Consider the following 15,935-nt stretch of genomic DNA (forward strand, 5'->3'; position numbering starts at 1 on the left):
TCTTCTCGTTTCAGCATCTGCAAGGGGGCCGGCGGCGAGGCTCCGGTGACCATCCAGGCTGTACCTGTGATCGTCCCTCTGGAGCTAATGTCCAGTAGCCAAAGAAGCCAATCCATCCTGCACGCAGGTGAGTTCACTTCTTCTCCCCTAAGTCCCTCGTTGCAGTGATCCTGTTGCCAGCAGGACTCACTGTAAAATAAAAAACCTAAGCTAAACTTTTCTAAGCAGCTCTTTAGGAGAGCCACCTAGATTGCACCCTTCTCGGCCGGGCACAAAAATCTAACTGAGGCTTGGAGGAGGGTCATAGGGGGAGGAGCCAGTGCACACCACCTGATCCTAAAGCTTTACTTTTTGTGCCCTGTCTCCTGCGGAGCCGCTATCCCCATGGTCCTTTCAGGAACCCCAGCATCCACTAGGACGATAGAGAAAAAATGGCGGGGGTTTTTACATATATACAGTGCCAGACTGTATATATGTATTTTTATTGCCAAAAGGTACTTCAATTGCTGCCCAGGGCGTCCTCCCCCAGCGCCCTGCACCCTACAGTGACCGGAGTGTGTAAGTGTGCTGGGAGCAATGGCGCACAGCTGCGGTGCTGTGCGCTACCTTAAATGAAGACAGGAGTCTTCTGCCGCCGATTTCGTCGTCTTCAAGCTTCTGTTCTTCTGGCTCTGCGAGGGGGACGGCGGCGCGGCTCCGGGAACGGACGATCGAGGACAGGTGCCTGTGTTCGAACCCTCTGGAGCTAATGGTGTCGAGTAGCCTAAGAAGCACAAGCTAGCTGCAAGCAGGTAGGTTTGCTTCTCTCCCCTTAGTCCCACGTAGCAGTGAGTCTGTTGCCAGCAGAAGCTCACTGAAAATAAAAAACCTAATAAATACTTTCTTTACTAGTAAGCTCAGGAGAGCCCATTAGGAGCACCCAGCTCTGACCGGGCACAGATTCTAACTGAGGTCTGGAGGAGGGGCATAGAGGGAGAGGGAGGAGCCAGTGCACACCAGATAGTACCTGCGGAGCCCGTCTATTCCCCATGGTCCTTACGGAGTTCCCAGCATCCACTAGGACGTCAGAGAAATACGTAATACAGTATATCTTTGTGAAAATCCTATATTAGATAACACCTGACGCACCAAGCCCCCTCAGGTTATGGAATATAGGGATAGCAGGTTGAGTGAAAGACACGAAATGGACACCACTCAGCTATCAAATGCACACACACAAAGTCACAGTTTGTACAATGCAGAGGTTATTACTGACAATAATACTGCACTGGACTAGCTTACACAGCTATATAACAATAGATACAACAGTACACAGTAAGAACTGGATGTATATCACAGGGTAATTGTACTATAAAACCCTGACTAAGTGCACTCTTTCTTAACTATCACTGTCTAAAAAGGCAGGTAGAATACTTAAGTGTCATGTAAAGGCACAGCGCTGACAACTAGGCGGCTTTACATAGGAGGATTTGCCCAAGCAGTCCCAGGAACAGTGAGCTGAGGGATAATGGCGCCGCAGACACTGACAGGGAGTGAGGAAAAGACAGATATGCAGCTCCAGGGCGGGAACACTTGCTAGAAATGGCGCCCTGGGGCTGGGGGAGGGGCTTCAGGTCTAAGCCTTATCCCCTCTGCTGGCAAAACCACCGGGTACTGTGGGCGATATAAGAATTGGTTTAGAGAAAACCTGACCTGCGCCCATGCCCTGGTGATCTAGTGGGATAGCCTGTACTGCCACAGTGTCCACCGCCAGCGCGCGCGGCCCGCCTCCCACTGACCGCGCCGGATCGCAAGCGGGACCCACTTACCACCTCCCGAAACGCAGCCACGCGATCCTGGAGAGCCCCAGCCGTGTGTGTCTAACGTGAAGAAAACCGGAGCCTCCGCTGTAGGTACCCGGCAACCAGGGCTCGGGAGTGTACAGCGCCCTTCCTGAGCATCGTCGCTCACTTCCTCGGCAAGTGTGAATGCCCGTGACAGCGACCGATGCGCTGCCCCGCGGGTCGTTAACGACCCTCGCTGTCGGCCGTGCATGCATGCTCAATCATGACTGTCGTCCAAGAGCTGCCTGCACGGTCCGGCCGCGGCATGACGTCACTGAGCGATATGAGCGTCATATCGCTCAGCGTGCATGTCCAGCCGCCGACTGCCCGGCCCAGGAGGTAGAAACACCAGACGACGACGACGCTCATAGAGCACATCGTCTATTTTGTACCCACCTTCACAAGACATTTACCACCGCTGCTGCCCTTGAAGTCTTCACTTTTTACCCCATAAAAAGCTTTTCTTAGGGCTGCTTGGAGCAGCCCCTCTGTTAAGTGCCTGCTTACTGCAGCACCAACTTACAAAACTGAGCTCCTGTGCTGGGAGGCGGGGTGATATAGGAGGTGGCGCTGTGCATTCTGGGAACAGTCAAAGCTTTGAGCCTGTTGGTGCCTCGGATCAAGATCCTACTCTACACCCCATTGTCCAATCCTTGTGGAGCCCAGTGTACCCCGCAGCAGAAATTAACCTTATTATACACACACACGAGGATCCACTGCACTCGCCATTCCCAGGAAAGGGGTGCACTCAAGTATTCCCCACCCCTAGGTTGGGGTGTGGTGGGACGACCGAACTCAAATATACATATACAGAGAACCCTACACTTTCCTTGGCAGCTTCATTCACCTTAATGTTTTAGTATACATCTGAATAAACAATGGAGTTTTGGTTTATGAATTGTACAATGCATGTAAGCTTGCAGCCCACCTCACGGGATCCCAAAGTTTAAGTGATAGAGTAGAATTTGCTGTGAAATGGGGTCCCGTGAAGTGGGCCGCAAGCTTACATGCATTGTTCAATTCATAAACCAAAACCCCATTGTTTATTCAGATGTATACTAAAGCATTAAGGTGAATGAAGCTGCCAAGGAGAGTGCAGGGTTCTGTATGTATGTATGTATGTATGTATGTATGTATGTATGTATGTATGTATGTATGTATGTATATATATATATATATATATATACACACACACACACACACACACACAGATACGTTTCCTAGATGGATGCGAGGATATGAAACTCAATCACCTATGCCGCACTTTTATATGCCATTTCCCGTTAGATGAGGGTTACGCAGAGCCCAGTACAGGCTAATGAACACATGAGGTGTAGTGATATGTACTTACAGAGTTCTTCAAGCAATTGCCAACAGCGCAAGTCCATGGAAGCCTAAGCACAAAATAACAGGTTATTACTGGTTCCGTGCTTTGATTAGGCTGCATGATTGCTAATAACACAAGTTTACTACTAAGGTGCCAGGGCACGCTGGGTGAGAGCTGGGATGCGACCACGCCAGGGAAGGTCCATCTGGCTGCAGTCTCATACCACACAGCCTACGTGACCTGCCACTGTATAAGATGCCATTCCCTATTGTGAACACATGGCTGACTATGGATGTTTCCTAGTATCTAATACAATAATAGTAATACATGAAAAGATTACCAGCCACTCTATGTAAGAATAGTATACCCATGAAATCTATAGCAGCTGAGTATATGTCCCCACCAATGACTGTGATCGCAGTGCCTCTCCCCCTTGCTATAACACTAGCTGTGTCCCATGCCATCATCTTGCCTTACAAAGAGAGATTACTCTGTAATAAAGTGTTTTCAGTATGAAATAAGTATTAACTGTAAAGCTTTCCCCAAGTGCCCAAATCCTCTTATTTCACACTCACTTGGATACGTTTTGTAGGAGCATATCGATGATGTGGAACCCGACAGAACGAACTTCCACAGTCCTGCTCAGCAAGAACACGGGAATGAGTTGTGACACATAGTTGGGTCCCCGGTTTTTAAATCTGTCAAACAAGATGGGTAACAATAGTGGGAAGACACCCAAATAATCTAGACAATTGCTAACAGGCGGTGTCACATGATCCTGACTTGCTATGAGCGGTTCTCCTCTCCACTGTGCCCGCTTCCAACCTGAAGCCTTCGGAGAGGCACTGAATGCGATGCGATATTGACGTATGGTTTATGTGCTAGTAGCAGAATCTCCCGGTCTTGGAAAGGTCTCTGAGATTTGCTAATGAGTTAATGGAGCTTAATGCGGCTTCCTGCAGAGGTAGAAGTTAGATCTCCAGACTGCTTCCAATTGTTAGGGCTCCTCAGTGCAAGAGGCTGGTCAGTGTGTGAAATACTACTTCTACGGCTTCAGCAATTCCCTCACTGTATCTTCTATTTCACGAGCGATCTCACATACAAAAAGGGTAATGGCTGGACACTTATCTATAATACATGAATGCTGCTCCACATTCTAAACAGAAGCCACCTGCAGCGCCCTCACTAACACAAGAACCTTTCTCAATCAGCCACTAGGGGACACTGGAACATGTTGACACTGGGGTATAGATGGGTGGGTATAGGGAGATTGACACTTTGAATTTGAAAGAAGTGTGAAAGCTCCTCCCCCTCTAACCCCCACTAATACTGTGAACACAAGAAACTTACATTTCTACCACGTATATCTCTTTCTCCCGCAGCTCCGCGTTAAGGTTGGCTGCGAAGCCAAGCAACAGCGCGTGCATGTAACTAACTCCCTCCATCAGAAGAGACAGGGCCCAGTGGTTAAGCTGTAGCAGGACATAAAACACATGTGGTTAAGACAAGGCAGGTTTATTATTTTATATATATATATATATATATATATATATACATACATACACACACACATATATATATATATATATATATACACACACACACATTATATATATATATATACACACACACACACACACACACACACACATACATATATACAGGGAGGGAGAGAGAAAGTTCATAGATGGTTACTGATGGGATATGACTAAGTGCTGAGGTTTTAAAGGTTAAGACAAGGCAGGTTTGTTATTTTTATATATATATATATATATATATATATATATATATACACACATACATACACATATACAGGGAGGGAGAGAGAAGGTTCATAGATGTTTACTGATAGCATATGACTAAGTGCTGAGGTTTTAAAGGTTAATATAAATTCAAAGATACAATTGATATTATTCTCATGTTATCTAATACTGGGGTTGATGTATCAAGCAATGTAAAGAGTGAAGTTGCCGATAGTAACCAATCAGCATTGGGGTAACATTATTAAGTACATTCTATAAAATGATAGGGAGAATGCCGGTTGCTATGGGAAACATCTCCACTGGTCCTCATCTCCACTCCCTGCTCGATATCCTCATCTCCACTCCCTGCTCGATACCCCAATGTAATTAGAACACCCACAAGTCAGCTATAACTACAGTTTTCAAGTTCACGGGAAAAAAAGAGAGAGCATTTACATTGTGCATACTCTTACCCCAAATGCTAACACCAGCTCCAGCATGCCACGCAGCGGAGGAAGGGATGACATCATAAACCGGTTCACCGCTTGAATGACGAGGATCAGCTCGGCATGATGCCAAGTGGATGGCTAAAACAACGGCAGGAGGTACGTCACCAACGATGTGGAAACTTATGTGTAGTTTAAAAAGTTACTAGTTTAGAAATGAATGTTGGCGAAACGTAACATCCAATAACACCGTATAACATTCATGATTGTCACACTGCACAGTGAGGCTTACGAAACGCGTTGGAACAATGGTGCACATCATATTTCTGTACTGCCCAGGACATTCCTCACAATGGGCCCTAGTTCACAGCTGCAGACGAGTCTCGCCTTTTTATTATAATTTTATTTGCAACTTGCACAACTTAGAGAAACTGCGAGCTATTCAGTTTAGTACATAGTGTTCACGCTAGACAGTTTTAGCAGGGCGCCGCGCCCTGGACGATTTTTTAAGGGCAAAACCCGCCCTGCCCTTTCTGCGGCGCCCTGCTAAAACAGCCGCCCGCTTCCTGCCCTCACAGCGTGTAAAGATGCCGAGCGTCCATTCACGCTGAGAGAGCACTTGGGGAAAGCCCAGCACCTTCGTAGGTGCTGGGCACGCCCCCAACAGTGACGCCGCCGGCCGCCCACGCCCCTTTTTTTTACGTCTGCGGGCTGAATCGCCCACTTTTATTACCCATATTGACCCGCCCCTATTTTGCATGGCCACGCCCCCTTTTGCCACACGTGCGCACACGCTTCTGCCCCTCTAGGTCCGGCGCACTGCCCGGATTCTAGAGTGAACACTAAGTACACATCACTGTCATAGGTCACTTGCTTATAAATGGGCGTTAATGGGCAGCAGTGGGCCGCTCGCATGCAGGACAAGCATCCTGTGGGTGTGTGGACAGAATTGGGAGCTAGTCAGAGTGAGGGTTAGCAGAGATCCATCTGACTATAGCCGGATCTCCTGCACGAAGGATGGAGCTGGTAACTGCAGGTAATAGTGACCTCGTCTGCTCTCGCTAGCAGAGGGCTGCGGGGGATGTGGCGGGCTCCAAATAATATAGTCACTTGGATTTCCAATCATTGGAATAATTAGGCAATACATAATTCTGCAACACCCAAGTTTCTCCGTACTTTGTTATCTTTGACTTTCAGTTGTAACATTTGTATTAAACATTTTTAAAAGTGAATATTGGTCTGGTCTGTGAGTTGCAACAGGACCGCCATATACTATTACTTTAATGTTATGTACACAGATGCAGAGGGATCACAGATCCCTATGGAGAGATGCAGTGGGCACTCACACAGACATTACAAAGCAGGCACGTTCTACTGTCAACCCTCCCTGATAGCGACCAACGAGAATGATCACTAGAACATGGGGGGCAGCAAAGCAAACCACACCCGACAGCGCATACATACAGGTTACCCATCAAGCACTGGGGAGCAGAGAAGAGACACGAGGAAACATACTCTAAAAAAGGGATCAGGTAAATGAACGTTGTTCTGCTTGTGCAACTCATCCAGGATGGAACAGGACAGATCCATCACCATCTAGGAGAAGCAGAAACGACATTAGTCAGGATCAATAATGAGTTTCGCCTGCAGCACTTGGGGGTACAGTCAGTCATTGACAGGCATCCATGACAGGTACAGTCAGAGTACATTTAAAGAAGAACCCCCCATAGAGCCTGCACCAAACTGCAAGGAATGCTTTACAATGCAAACACAGATTCCCTGCAAATCTAGGAACAAACTCTACACAAGGACAAGATAACGTGTTGTCAGGTGGTCACAGCAATAAAGGGTTGCACTACGAGAAATGATGCATGTTGCCCTGTGTAGTATTGTATCCCCTCAGTTATTAAACCCTGTCAGACCTCCCCATAATAAGGGCAGATGGCGCTGTAACATTCTGCGCACTGAATATGGCTGCAATCTCTAGTTTTGTAGCGGAAGCAGCTTTTTTGCAGGCGTTATTGAACAGTCCTCAATAAAATGGCATCACAATGGAGACTTTTTAGCTAAATAATTTATTGTCAGTCAGTATAATGAAATTCCCCCCAAAAAAGAATCGCAAACATTCCCACGGACATAGGTGGTGGAGCAAGAGTCTCCTTGTGGTGGAAGAGCTTTATCCCCACTGCTCCTGTGACCCCCAACTAACGTCAAAGAGAATTAATATTAGTGTTTCAGAAGGAGGTTACAGCTTGCCCAAAATAGCAGTAAGGGGGGACAAAAAGAAAAGGAAAAAAAAATGCAAATACCAGACATTAGCAATATGCAACTGGCTACGTGATAACTTCTACAATAGCTGGAGCGCACAGTACAATCCAGCCATATTTAATAGAAGTACATACCCGCTGCAGACGTTTATCGGGTTCAAATAAATTGAGAGGAGTCAACTTCCCTTCTCTGGACAGAGGTTCATCTGTGCACCAGATCCGGACTAGAGTGCTCCAACATTTTGGCTGAAATGTAAAAAGGAACCAAAAACATTTTAATCCTATCAGTCGGCCAAATGAAGCATAAATGAAGCAGGATGTAAGATGAACTGTACTGTAGTTTTACCTTTACCCATTAGTAAAGAGGTGCATTTGGCTGAAGTCTGAACATCTCATCTGATCAAATCTACATCTCCGAATGCCTTCAGTATAACGTTTGGGAGTAGCCAATCAGATCATCAGAGCATTCGCCACAGCCTGGAGAGGATTTCAGTGGTCGCAAAAAACTTGCTATAGCGCGTATTTTAGCCGGTTTTGAGGGCAGGGGACTCACTTTTCTAAAATGGGTGAGTCCTCGGGAACGCGCTCTGCTGCAGCCAATCACAACCTGTTAAGTGAGGGATTGATGGCCGCGACTGTGGGGGAGGAGGTGAGCACCACGAAGGCGACGATTCATGGACGCGGCATACTGAGCGCTGCTGTTGCTGGAACCCTCCGCTCCGGCGTCCTCGGATCATTCCCATGCTCATGTACTGAGCGCCCCGCCTCTCCACAGGTCAGTGTCCCCGCCACTCCAATCAGCAGCGCTGAGTGCTGGCCGGTGTGTGCGCAGTGTGTATATCTCCCGTCATATTCCAGTCTCCTCGCTGCTGTGTACTGACCACTGGCTGCCCGCTCTCTCCGTGCCTGCCATATGGGCTCTGCCAGCGAGGAGGTGCTGGCACTGTGCCGGAGTGTTAGTGGAGGGAGCCAGTTACTGCGTGTGTGCCCGGGTTGTAAGGGGAGAGGGGCAATTACTGCTTGTGTGTCCGGGGTATAAGAGGGGGAGGATTATGAGATGGCAGCTACTGAATGTGTGCCAGGGATATGAGGTGGGCAGATGCTGTGTGTGCCTGGGCTATGAAGTGGGCAGTGCTTGTGTGTGAGCCCGGGGTGTGTGGTGGGCAGTGCTTGTGTGTGAGCCCGGGGTGTGTGGTGGGCAGTGCTTGTGTGTGAGCCCGGGGTGTGTGGTGGGCAGTGCCTGTGTGTGAGCCCGGGGTGTGTGGTGGGCAGTGCCTGTGTGTGAGCCCGGGGTGTGTGGTGGGCAGTGCCTGTGTGTGTGCCCGGGGTATGAGGTGGGCAGATGCTGTATGACTGGGGTATGAGGTGGGCACATGCTGTGTGGTGTGCCCAGGGTATAAGGTGGGCAGACGCTGTGTGTGCCCGGGTAAGAGGTGGGCACATGCTGTGTGTGTGTGCTCGGGTAAGAGGTGGGCACATGCTGTGTGTGTGTGCCCGGGGTGTGTGGTGGGCAGCTGCTGTGTGTATGGGGTATGAGGTGGGCTGACGCTGTGTGCGCCCGGGGTATGAGGTGGTCAGACGCTGTGTGTGCCCGGGGTATGAGGTGGTCAGACGCTGTGTGTGCCTGGGGTATGAAGTGGGCAGATCCTGTGTGAGCCCGGGGTGTGTGGTAGGCAGTGCCTGTGTGTGAGTCCGGGGTGTGTGGTGGGTAACTGCTGTGTGTGTGCCCGGGGTATGAGGTGGGCAGATGCTGCGTGGTGTGCCCGGGGTATGAGGTGGGCAGACGCTGTGTGTGCCCGGGGTATAAGGTGGGCACATGCTGTGTGTGTGTGCCCAGGGTGTGTGGTGGGCAGCTGCTGTGTGTATGGGGTGGGCTGACGCTGTGTGTGCCCGGGGTATGAGGTGGGCTGACGCTGTGTGTGTGTGCCCAAGGGGTGTGGTGGGCAGCTGCTGTGTGTGTGTGTATATGGAGTATGAGGTGGGCAGCTGCTGTGTGTGTGTGCCCGGGTTATGAGGTGGGCAGATGCTGTGTGTGTGTGTACCCAAGGTGTGTGGTGGGCAGCTAGTGTGTGTGTGTGTGTTATATATGGGGTATGAGCTGGGCAGCTGCTGTGTGTGCGCGGGGTATGAGGTGGGCACATGGTGTGTGTGTGTGTGTGATATATATGGGGTATGAGGTGGGCAGATGCTGTGTGTGCCCGGGGTATGAGGTGGGCACATGCTGTGTGGTGTGCCCGGGGTATGAGGTGGGCAGCTGCTGTGTGGTGTGCCCGGGGTATAAGGTGGGCAGACGCTGTGTGTGCCCGGGGTATATATGGGGTATGAGGTGGGCAGCTGCTGTGTGCGCGCGCGCGCCCAGGGTATGAGATGGATAGTTATGACGTTAATGCCCCTGTGGAGAAGTTGATTGGAGGGTTCCTGGCAGGATAGTGGTTATACTTTTTTTACTTATGGGATAAACATTCAGATTTCCTCACTCATCCGTGATGTAAAAAGTTACAGCAAACAGTTTATGCAGTGGTTTGTTTTTTTAGCTAGGATGGGCAATGAAGTGCCATGGATGGGGCCACATGCACAGGTTAATTGGTGGGTTCACAGGGGAGGGGTCCTGGGGTGCACACCGGTAATGAGAGGTGCGACCCTGCGGAGACCTTTCAGTAGAACTGCATACAAAGAAAAAGGTTGCAGGTGCACAATTCAAACATTACCAATTTATTAATAATAATAATTGCAATAAAATTTTGCATTTTAAGCGAGGTTCTTCGCATAGTTATGGCCATAAGTAACGGCTTGCCCACCGCGTCCAGGTGACCTCATTAGTCGGGCAAGTCCCTAACATTTTGGGGGGTACAAATCTAGGGTGCGGGACCCCCCAAAATGAAGCAGCTGAGTGACCCCAGGGCAACACAAAAGTGAAAAAATATATAGTGAAAAAGTGAAAATAGGTTAGTGAGAGAGGCTGCTGAAAACAGCAGGGGTAAATTAGTGAGAGGTAGCTTAAAATGCAAAATTTTATTGCAATTATTATTATTAATAAATTGGTAATGTTTGAATTGTGCACCTGCAACCTTTTTCTTTGTATGCAGTTCTAATTGGTGGGTTCGTAGGTTGTCAGAACTGTGGTTTGTGTGGAACGTATAACGGTAACAATGTATGTTTGTGGTATTATGGCTTCGTGCAGCCGTGTTGTGACAGATCGCTGCAGTGTAGAGGCCATATATAGCCTGTCAGGATGCAGAGTGCGGGACGCCTTTGGCACATGCTGACTGATTACCATCTTTGCCATGTGATTATCTTTCAGTTTTTGTCAGTAAAGTCTGTAAAGGAGATTTTGTTTGTGTGTGTGTGTTTGTATACAGATAGATATATATATATATAATAAGAATTTACTCACCGGTAATTCTATTTCTCGTAGTCCGTAGTGGATGCTGGGGACTCCGTAAGGACCATGGGGAATAGACGGCTCCGCAGGAGACTGGGCACAATTAAAATAAGAATTTACTTACCGATAATTCTATTTCTCGGAGTCCGTAGTGGATGCTGGGGTTCCTGAAAGGACCATGGGGAATAGCGGCTCCGCAGGAGACAGGGCACAAAAAAGTAAAGCTTTACTAGGTCAGGTGGTGTGCACTGGCTCCTCCCCCTATGACCCTCCTCCAGACTCCAGTTAGGTACTGTGCCCGGACGAGCATACACAATAAGGGAGGCATTTTGAATCCCGGGTAAGACTCATACCAGCCACACCAATCACACCGTACAACTTGTGATCTAAACCCAGTTAACAGTATGACAACAGAAAGGGCCTCTTAAAGATGGCTCCTTAACAATAACCCGAATTAGTTAACAATAACTATGTACAAGTATTGCAGATAATCCGCACTTGGGATGGGCGCCCAGCATCCACTACGGACTCCGAGAAATAGAATTATCGGTAAGTAAATTCTTATTTTCTCTATCGTCCTAAGTGGATGCTGGGGTTCCTGAAAGGACCATGGGGATTATACCAAAGCTCCCAAACGGGCGGGAGAGTGCGGATGACTCTGCAGCACCGAATGAGAGAACTCCAGGTCCTCCTTTGCCAGGGTATCAAATTTGTAAAATTTTACAAACGTGTTCTCCCCCGACCACGTAGCTGCTCGGCAGAGTTGTAATGCCGAGACCCCTCGGGCAGCCGCCCAAGATGAGCCCACCTTCCTTGTGGAGTGGGCTTTTACAGTTTTAGGCTGTGGCAGGCCTGCCACAGAATGTGCAAGTTGAATTGTGTTACAAATCCAACGAGCAATCGACTGCTTAGAAGCAGGTGCGCCCAACTTGTTGGGTGCATACAATATAAACAGCGAGTCAGATTTTCTGACTCCAGCCGTCCTTGCAATGTATATTTTTAAGGCTCTGACAACGTCCAACAACTTGGAGTCCTCCAAGTCGCTAGTGGCCGCAGGCACCACAATAGGTTGGTTCAGATGAAATGCTGATACCACTTTAGGGAGAAAATGCGGACGAGTCCGCAGTTCTGCCCTATCCGAATGGAAGATTAGATAAGGACTTTTATAAGATAAAGCCGCCAATTCAGATACTCTCCTGGCAGAGGCCAGGGCTAGTAACATAGTCACTTTCAATGTGAGATATTTCAAATCCACCTTTTTCAATGGTTCAAACCAATGGGATTTGAGGAAATCTAAAACTACATTTAGATCCCACGGTGCCACCGGAGGCACCACAGGAGGCTGTATATGCAGTACTCCCTTGACAAAAGTCTGGACCTCAGGGACAGAGGCCAATTCTTTTTGGAAGAATATTGACAGGGCCGAAATTTGAACCTTAATGGATCCCAATTTGAGACCCATAGATAATCCTGATTGCAGGAAATGTAGGAAACGACCCAGTTGGAATTCCTCCGTCGGAACCCTCCGATCCTCGCACCACGCTACATATTTTCGCCAAATGCGGTGATAATGTTTCACGGTGACTTCCTTCCGTGCCTTAATCAAGGTAGGAATGACTTCTTCTGGAATGCCTTTCCCTTTTAGGATCTGGCGTTCAACCGCCATGCCGTCAAACGCAGCCGCGGTAAGTCTTGAAAAAGACAGGGACCCTGCTGTAGCAGGTCCCTTCTCAGAGGTAGAGGCCACGGTTCGTCCGTGAGCATCTCTTGAAGTTCCGGATACCAAGTCCTTCTCGGCCAATCCGGAACCACTAGTATTGTCCTTACTCTTCTTTGCCGTATGATCTTCAATACCTTTGGTATGAGCGGCAGAGGAGGAAACACATACACTGACTGGTACACCCAAGGAGTTACCAGTGCGTCCACAGCTATTGCCTGTGGATCTCTTGACCTGGCGCAATATTTGTCCAGTTTCTTGTTGAGGCGAGACGCCATCATGTCTACAATTGGTCTTTCCCAACGGTCTATTAACATGTTGAAGACTTCTGGATGTAGACCCCACTCTCCCGGATGAAGATCGTGTCTGCTGAGGAAGTCTGCTTCCCAGTTGTCCACGCCCGGGATGAACACTGCTGACAGTGCTATCACGTGATTCTCCGCCCAGCGAAGAATCTTGGCAGCTTCTGCCATTGCACTCCTGCTTCTTGTGCCGCCCTGCCTGTTTACATGGGCGACAGCCGTGATGTTGTCCGACTGAATCAACACCGGCTTTCCTTGCAGGAGAAGTTCCGCCTGGCTTAGAGCATTGTAGATTGCTCTTAGTTCCAGAATGTTTATGTGAAGAGACTTTTCCAGACTCGTCCATACTCCCTGGAAGTTTCTTCCTTGTGTGACTGCTCCCCAGCCTCTCAGGCTGGCGTCCGTGGTCACCAGGATCCAATCCTGAATGCCGAATCTGCGGCCTTCTAATAGGTGAGCCTTCTGCAACCACCACAGAAGTGACACCCTTGTCTTTGGTGACAGGGTTATTCGCAGGTGCATCTGCAGATGCGACCCTGACCATTTGTCCAACAGATCCCTTTGGAATATTCTTGCATGGAATCTGCCGAATGGAATTGCTTCGTAAGAAGCCACCATTTTTCCCAGGACTCTTGTGCATTGATGTACTGACACTTTTCCTGGTTTTAGGAGGTTCCTGACCAGATCGGATAACTCCTTGGCTTTTTCCTCTGGAAGGAAAACCTTTTTCTGAACCGTGTCCAGAATCATTCCTAGGAACAGCAGACGAGTTGTCGGGATTAAATGGGATTTTGGAATATTCAGAATCCACCCGTGTTATCTTAGCACCTCTTGAGATAGTGCTAAAGCTGTCTCCAGCTGTTCTCTGGACCTTGCCCTTATTAGGAGATCGTCCAAGTATGGGATAACTAATACGCCTTTTCTTCGAAGAAGAATCATCATCTCGGCCATTACCTTGGTAAAGACCCGAGGCGCCGTGGACAATCCGAACGGCAGCGTCTGAAACTGATAGTGACAGTTTTGAACAATGAACCTGAGGTACCCCTGGTGTGCGGGGTAAATCGGAACGTGTAGATACGCATCCTTGATGTCCAAGGATACCATAAAGTCCCCTTCTTCCAGGTTCGCTATCACTGCTCTGAGTGACTCCATCTTGAACTTGAACTTTTTTATGTAGAGGTTCAAGGACTTCAGATTTAGAATAGGCCTTACCGAGCCATCCGGCTTCGGTACCACAAATAGAGTGGAATAATACCCCTTTCCTTGTTGTAATAGGGGTACTTTGACTATCACCTGCTGAGCGTACAGCTTGTGAATGGCTTCCAACACCCTCTCCCTTTCGGAAGAGACGGTTGGTAAGGCAGACTTCAGGAAACGATGAGGAGGATCCGTCTCTAATTCCAACCTGTACCCCTGAGATATTATCTGCAGGATCCAGGGGTCTACCTGCGAGTGAGCCCACTGCGCGCTGTAATTTTTGAGACGGCCCCCCACTGTCCCCGAGTCCGCTTGAGAGGCCCCAGCGTCATGCTGAGGTTTTTGCAGGAGCCGGGGAGGGCTTCTGTTCCTGGGAAGGAGCTGCCTGTTGGTGTCTCTTCCCTCTTCCTCTGCCTCGTGGCAGGTACGACAAGCCCTTTGCTCTCTTATTTTTGTAGGAGCGAAAAGGCTGCGGTTGAAAGGTCGGTGCCTTTCTCTGTTGGGGAGTGACTTGAGGTAAAAAAGTGGATTTCCCGGCAGTAGCCGTGGCCACCAAGTCTGATAGACCAACTCCAAATAACTCCTCCCCTTTATACGGCAAAACCTCCATGTGACGTTTTGAATCCGCATCGCCTGTCCACTGTCGTGTCCATAAGGCTCTTCTGGCTGAAATGGACATAGCACTCACCCGAGATGCCAGTGTGCAAATATCCCTCTGTGCATCACGCATATAGATAAATGCATCCTTTATTTGTTCTAACGACAGTAAAACATTGTCCCTATCTAGGGTATCAATATTTTCAATCAGGGATTCTGACCAAACTACTCCAGCACTGCACATCCAGGCAGTTGCTATAGCTGGTCGTAGTATAACACCTGCATGTGTGTATATATTCTTTTGAATAACTTCCATCTTTCTATCTGATGGATCCTTAAGTGCGGCCGTCTCAGGAGAGGGTAACGCCACTTGTTTGGATAAGCGTGTGAGCGCCTTGTCCACCTTAGGGGGTGTTTCCCAGCGCGCCCTAACCTCTGGCGGGAAAGGGTATAATGCCAATAACTTTTTTGAAATTATCAACTTTTTATCAGGAGCAACCCACGCTTCATCACACACGTCATTTAATTCTTCTGATTCAGGAAAAACTGTTTGTAGTTTTTTCACACCATACATAATACCCTGTTTTACGGTATCTGTAGTATCAGCTAAATGTAACGTCTCCTTCATTGCCAAAATCATATAACGTGTGGCCCTACTGGAAAATACGTTTGAATTTCTACCGTCGTCACTGGAATCAGTGCCCGTGTCTGGGTCTGTGTCGACCGACTGAGGCAAAGGGCGTTTTACAGCCCCTGACGGTGTTTGAGGCGCCTGGACAGGCATTAATTGATTGTCCGGCCGCCTCATGTCCTCAACTGACTGTTTAAGGGAAGATAAACCATCACGTAATTCCACAAATAAAGGCATCCATTCTGGTGTCGACCCCCTGGGGGGTGACATCTGCATATTTGGCAATTGCTCCGCCTCCACACCAATATCGTCCTCATACATGTCGACACCACGTACCGACACACACCGCAAACTCACAGGGAATGCTCTAATGAAGACAGGACCCACTAGCCCTTTTGGGGAGACAGAGGGAGAGTCTGCCAGCACACACCACAAAGCGCTATATAAACAAGGGATATCCTTATATTAAGTGCTCCCTTATAGCTGCTTTAATATATATATATA

At 48.6% G+C, this 15,935-nt stretch overlaps 1 protein-coding gene across 3 annotated transcripts in view; it reads right to left on the reverse strand.

Annotated features, from left to right (window-relative positions):
* Positions 1-15,935, reverse strand: part of LOC134945523 (uncharacterized) — a 285,165-nt gene that overhangs the window by 31,204 nt on the left and 238,026 nt on the right. For all 3 annotated transcript variants that reach the window (XM_063934865.1, XM_063934866.1, XM_063934867.1), the window contains exons 14-19: positions 7,741-7,851; positions 6,854-6,934; positions 5,366-5,479; positions 4,501-4,622; positions 3,726-3,848; positions 3,175-3,217 (exon numbers count right to left, since the gene is read on the reverse strand). In XM_063934865.1, the coding sequence (XP_063790935.1) occupies positions 3,175-3,217; positions 3,726-3,848; positions 4,501-4,622; positions 5,366-5,479; positions 6,854-6,934; positions 7,741-7,851 (594 nt within the window). The remainder of the gene's footprint in view (positions 1-3,174; positions 3,218-3,725; positions 3,849-4,500; positions 4,623-5,365; positions 5,480-6,853; positions 6,935-7,740; positions 7,852-15,935) is intronic.

Source organism: Pseudophryne corroboree, chromosome 7, assembly GCF_028390025.1.
Source record: "Pseudophryne corroboree isolate aPseCor3 chromosome 7, aPseCor3.hap2, whole genome shotgun sequence".
Lineage (NCBI taxonomy): Eukaryota > Metazoa > Chordata > Amphibia > Anura > Myobatrachidae > Pseudophryne > Pseudophryne corroboree.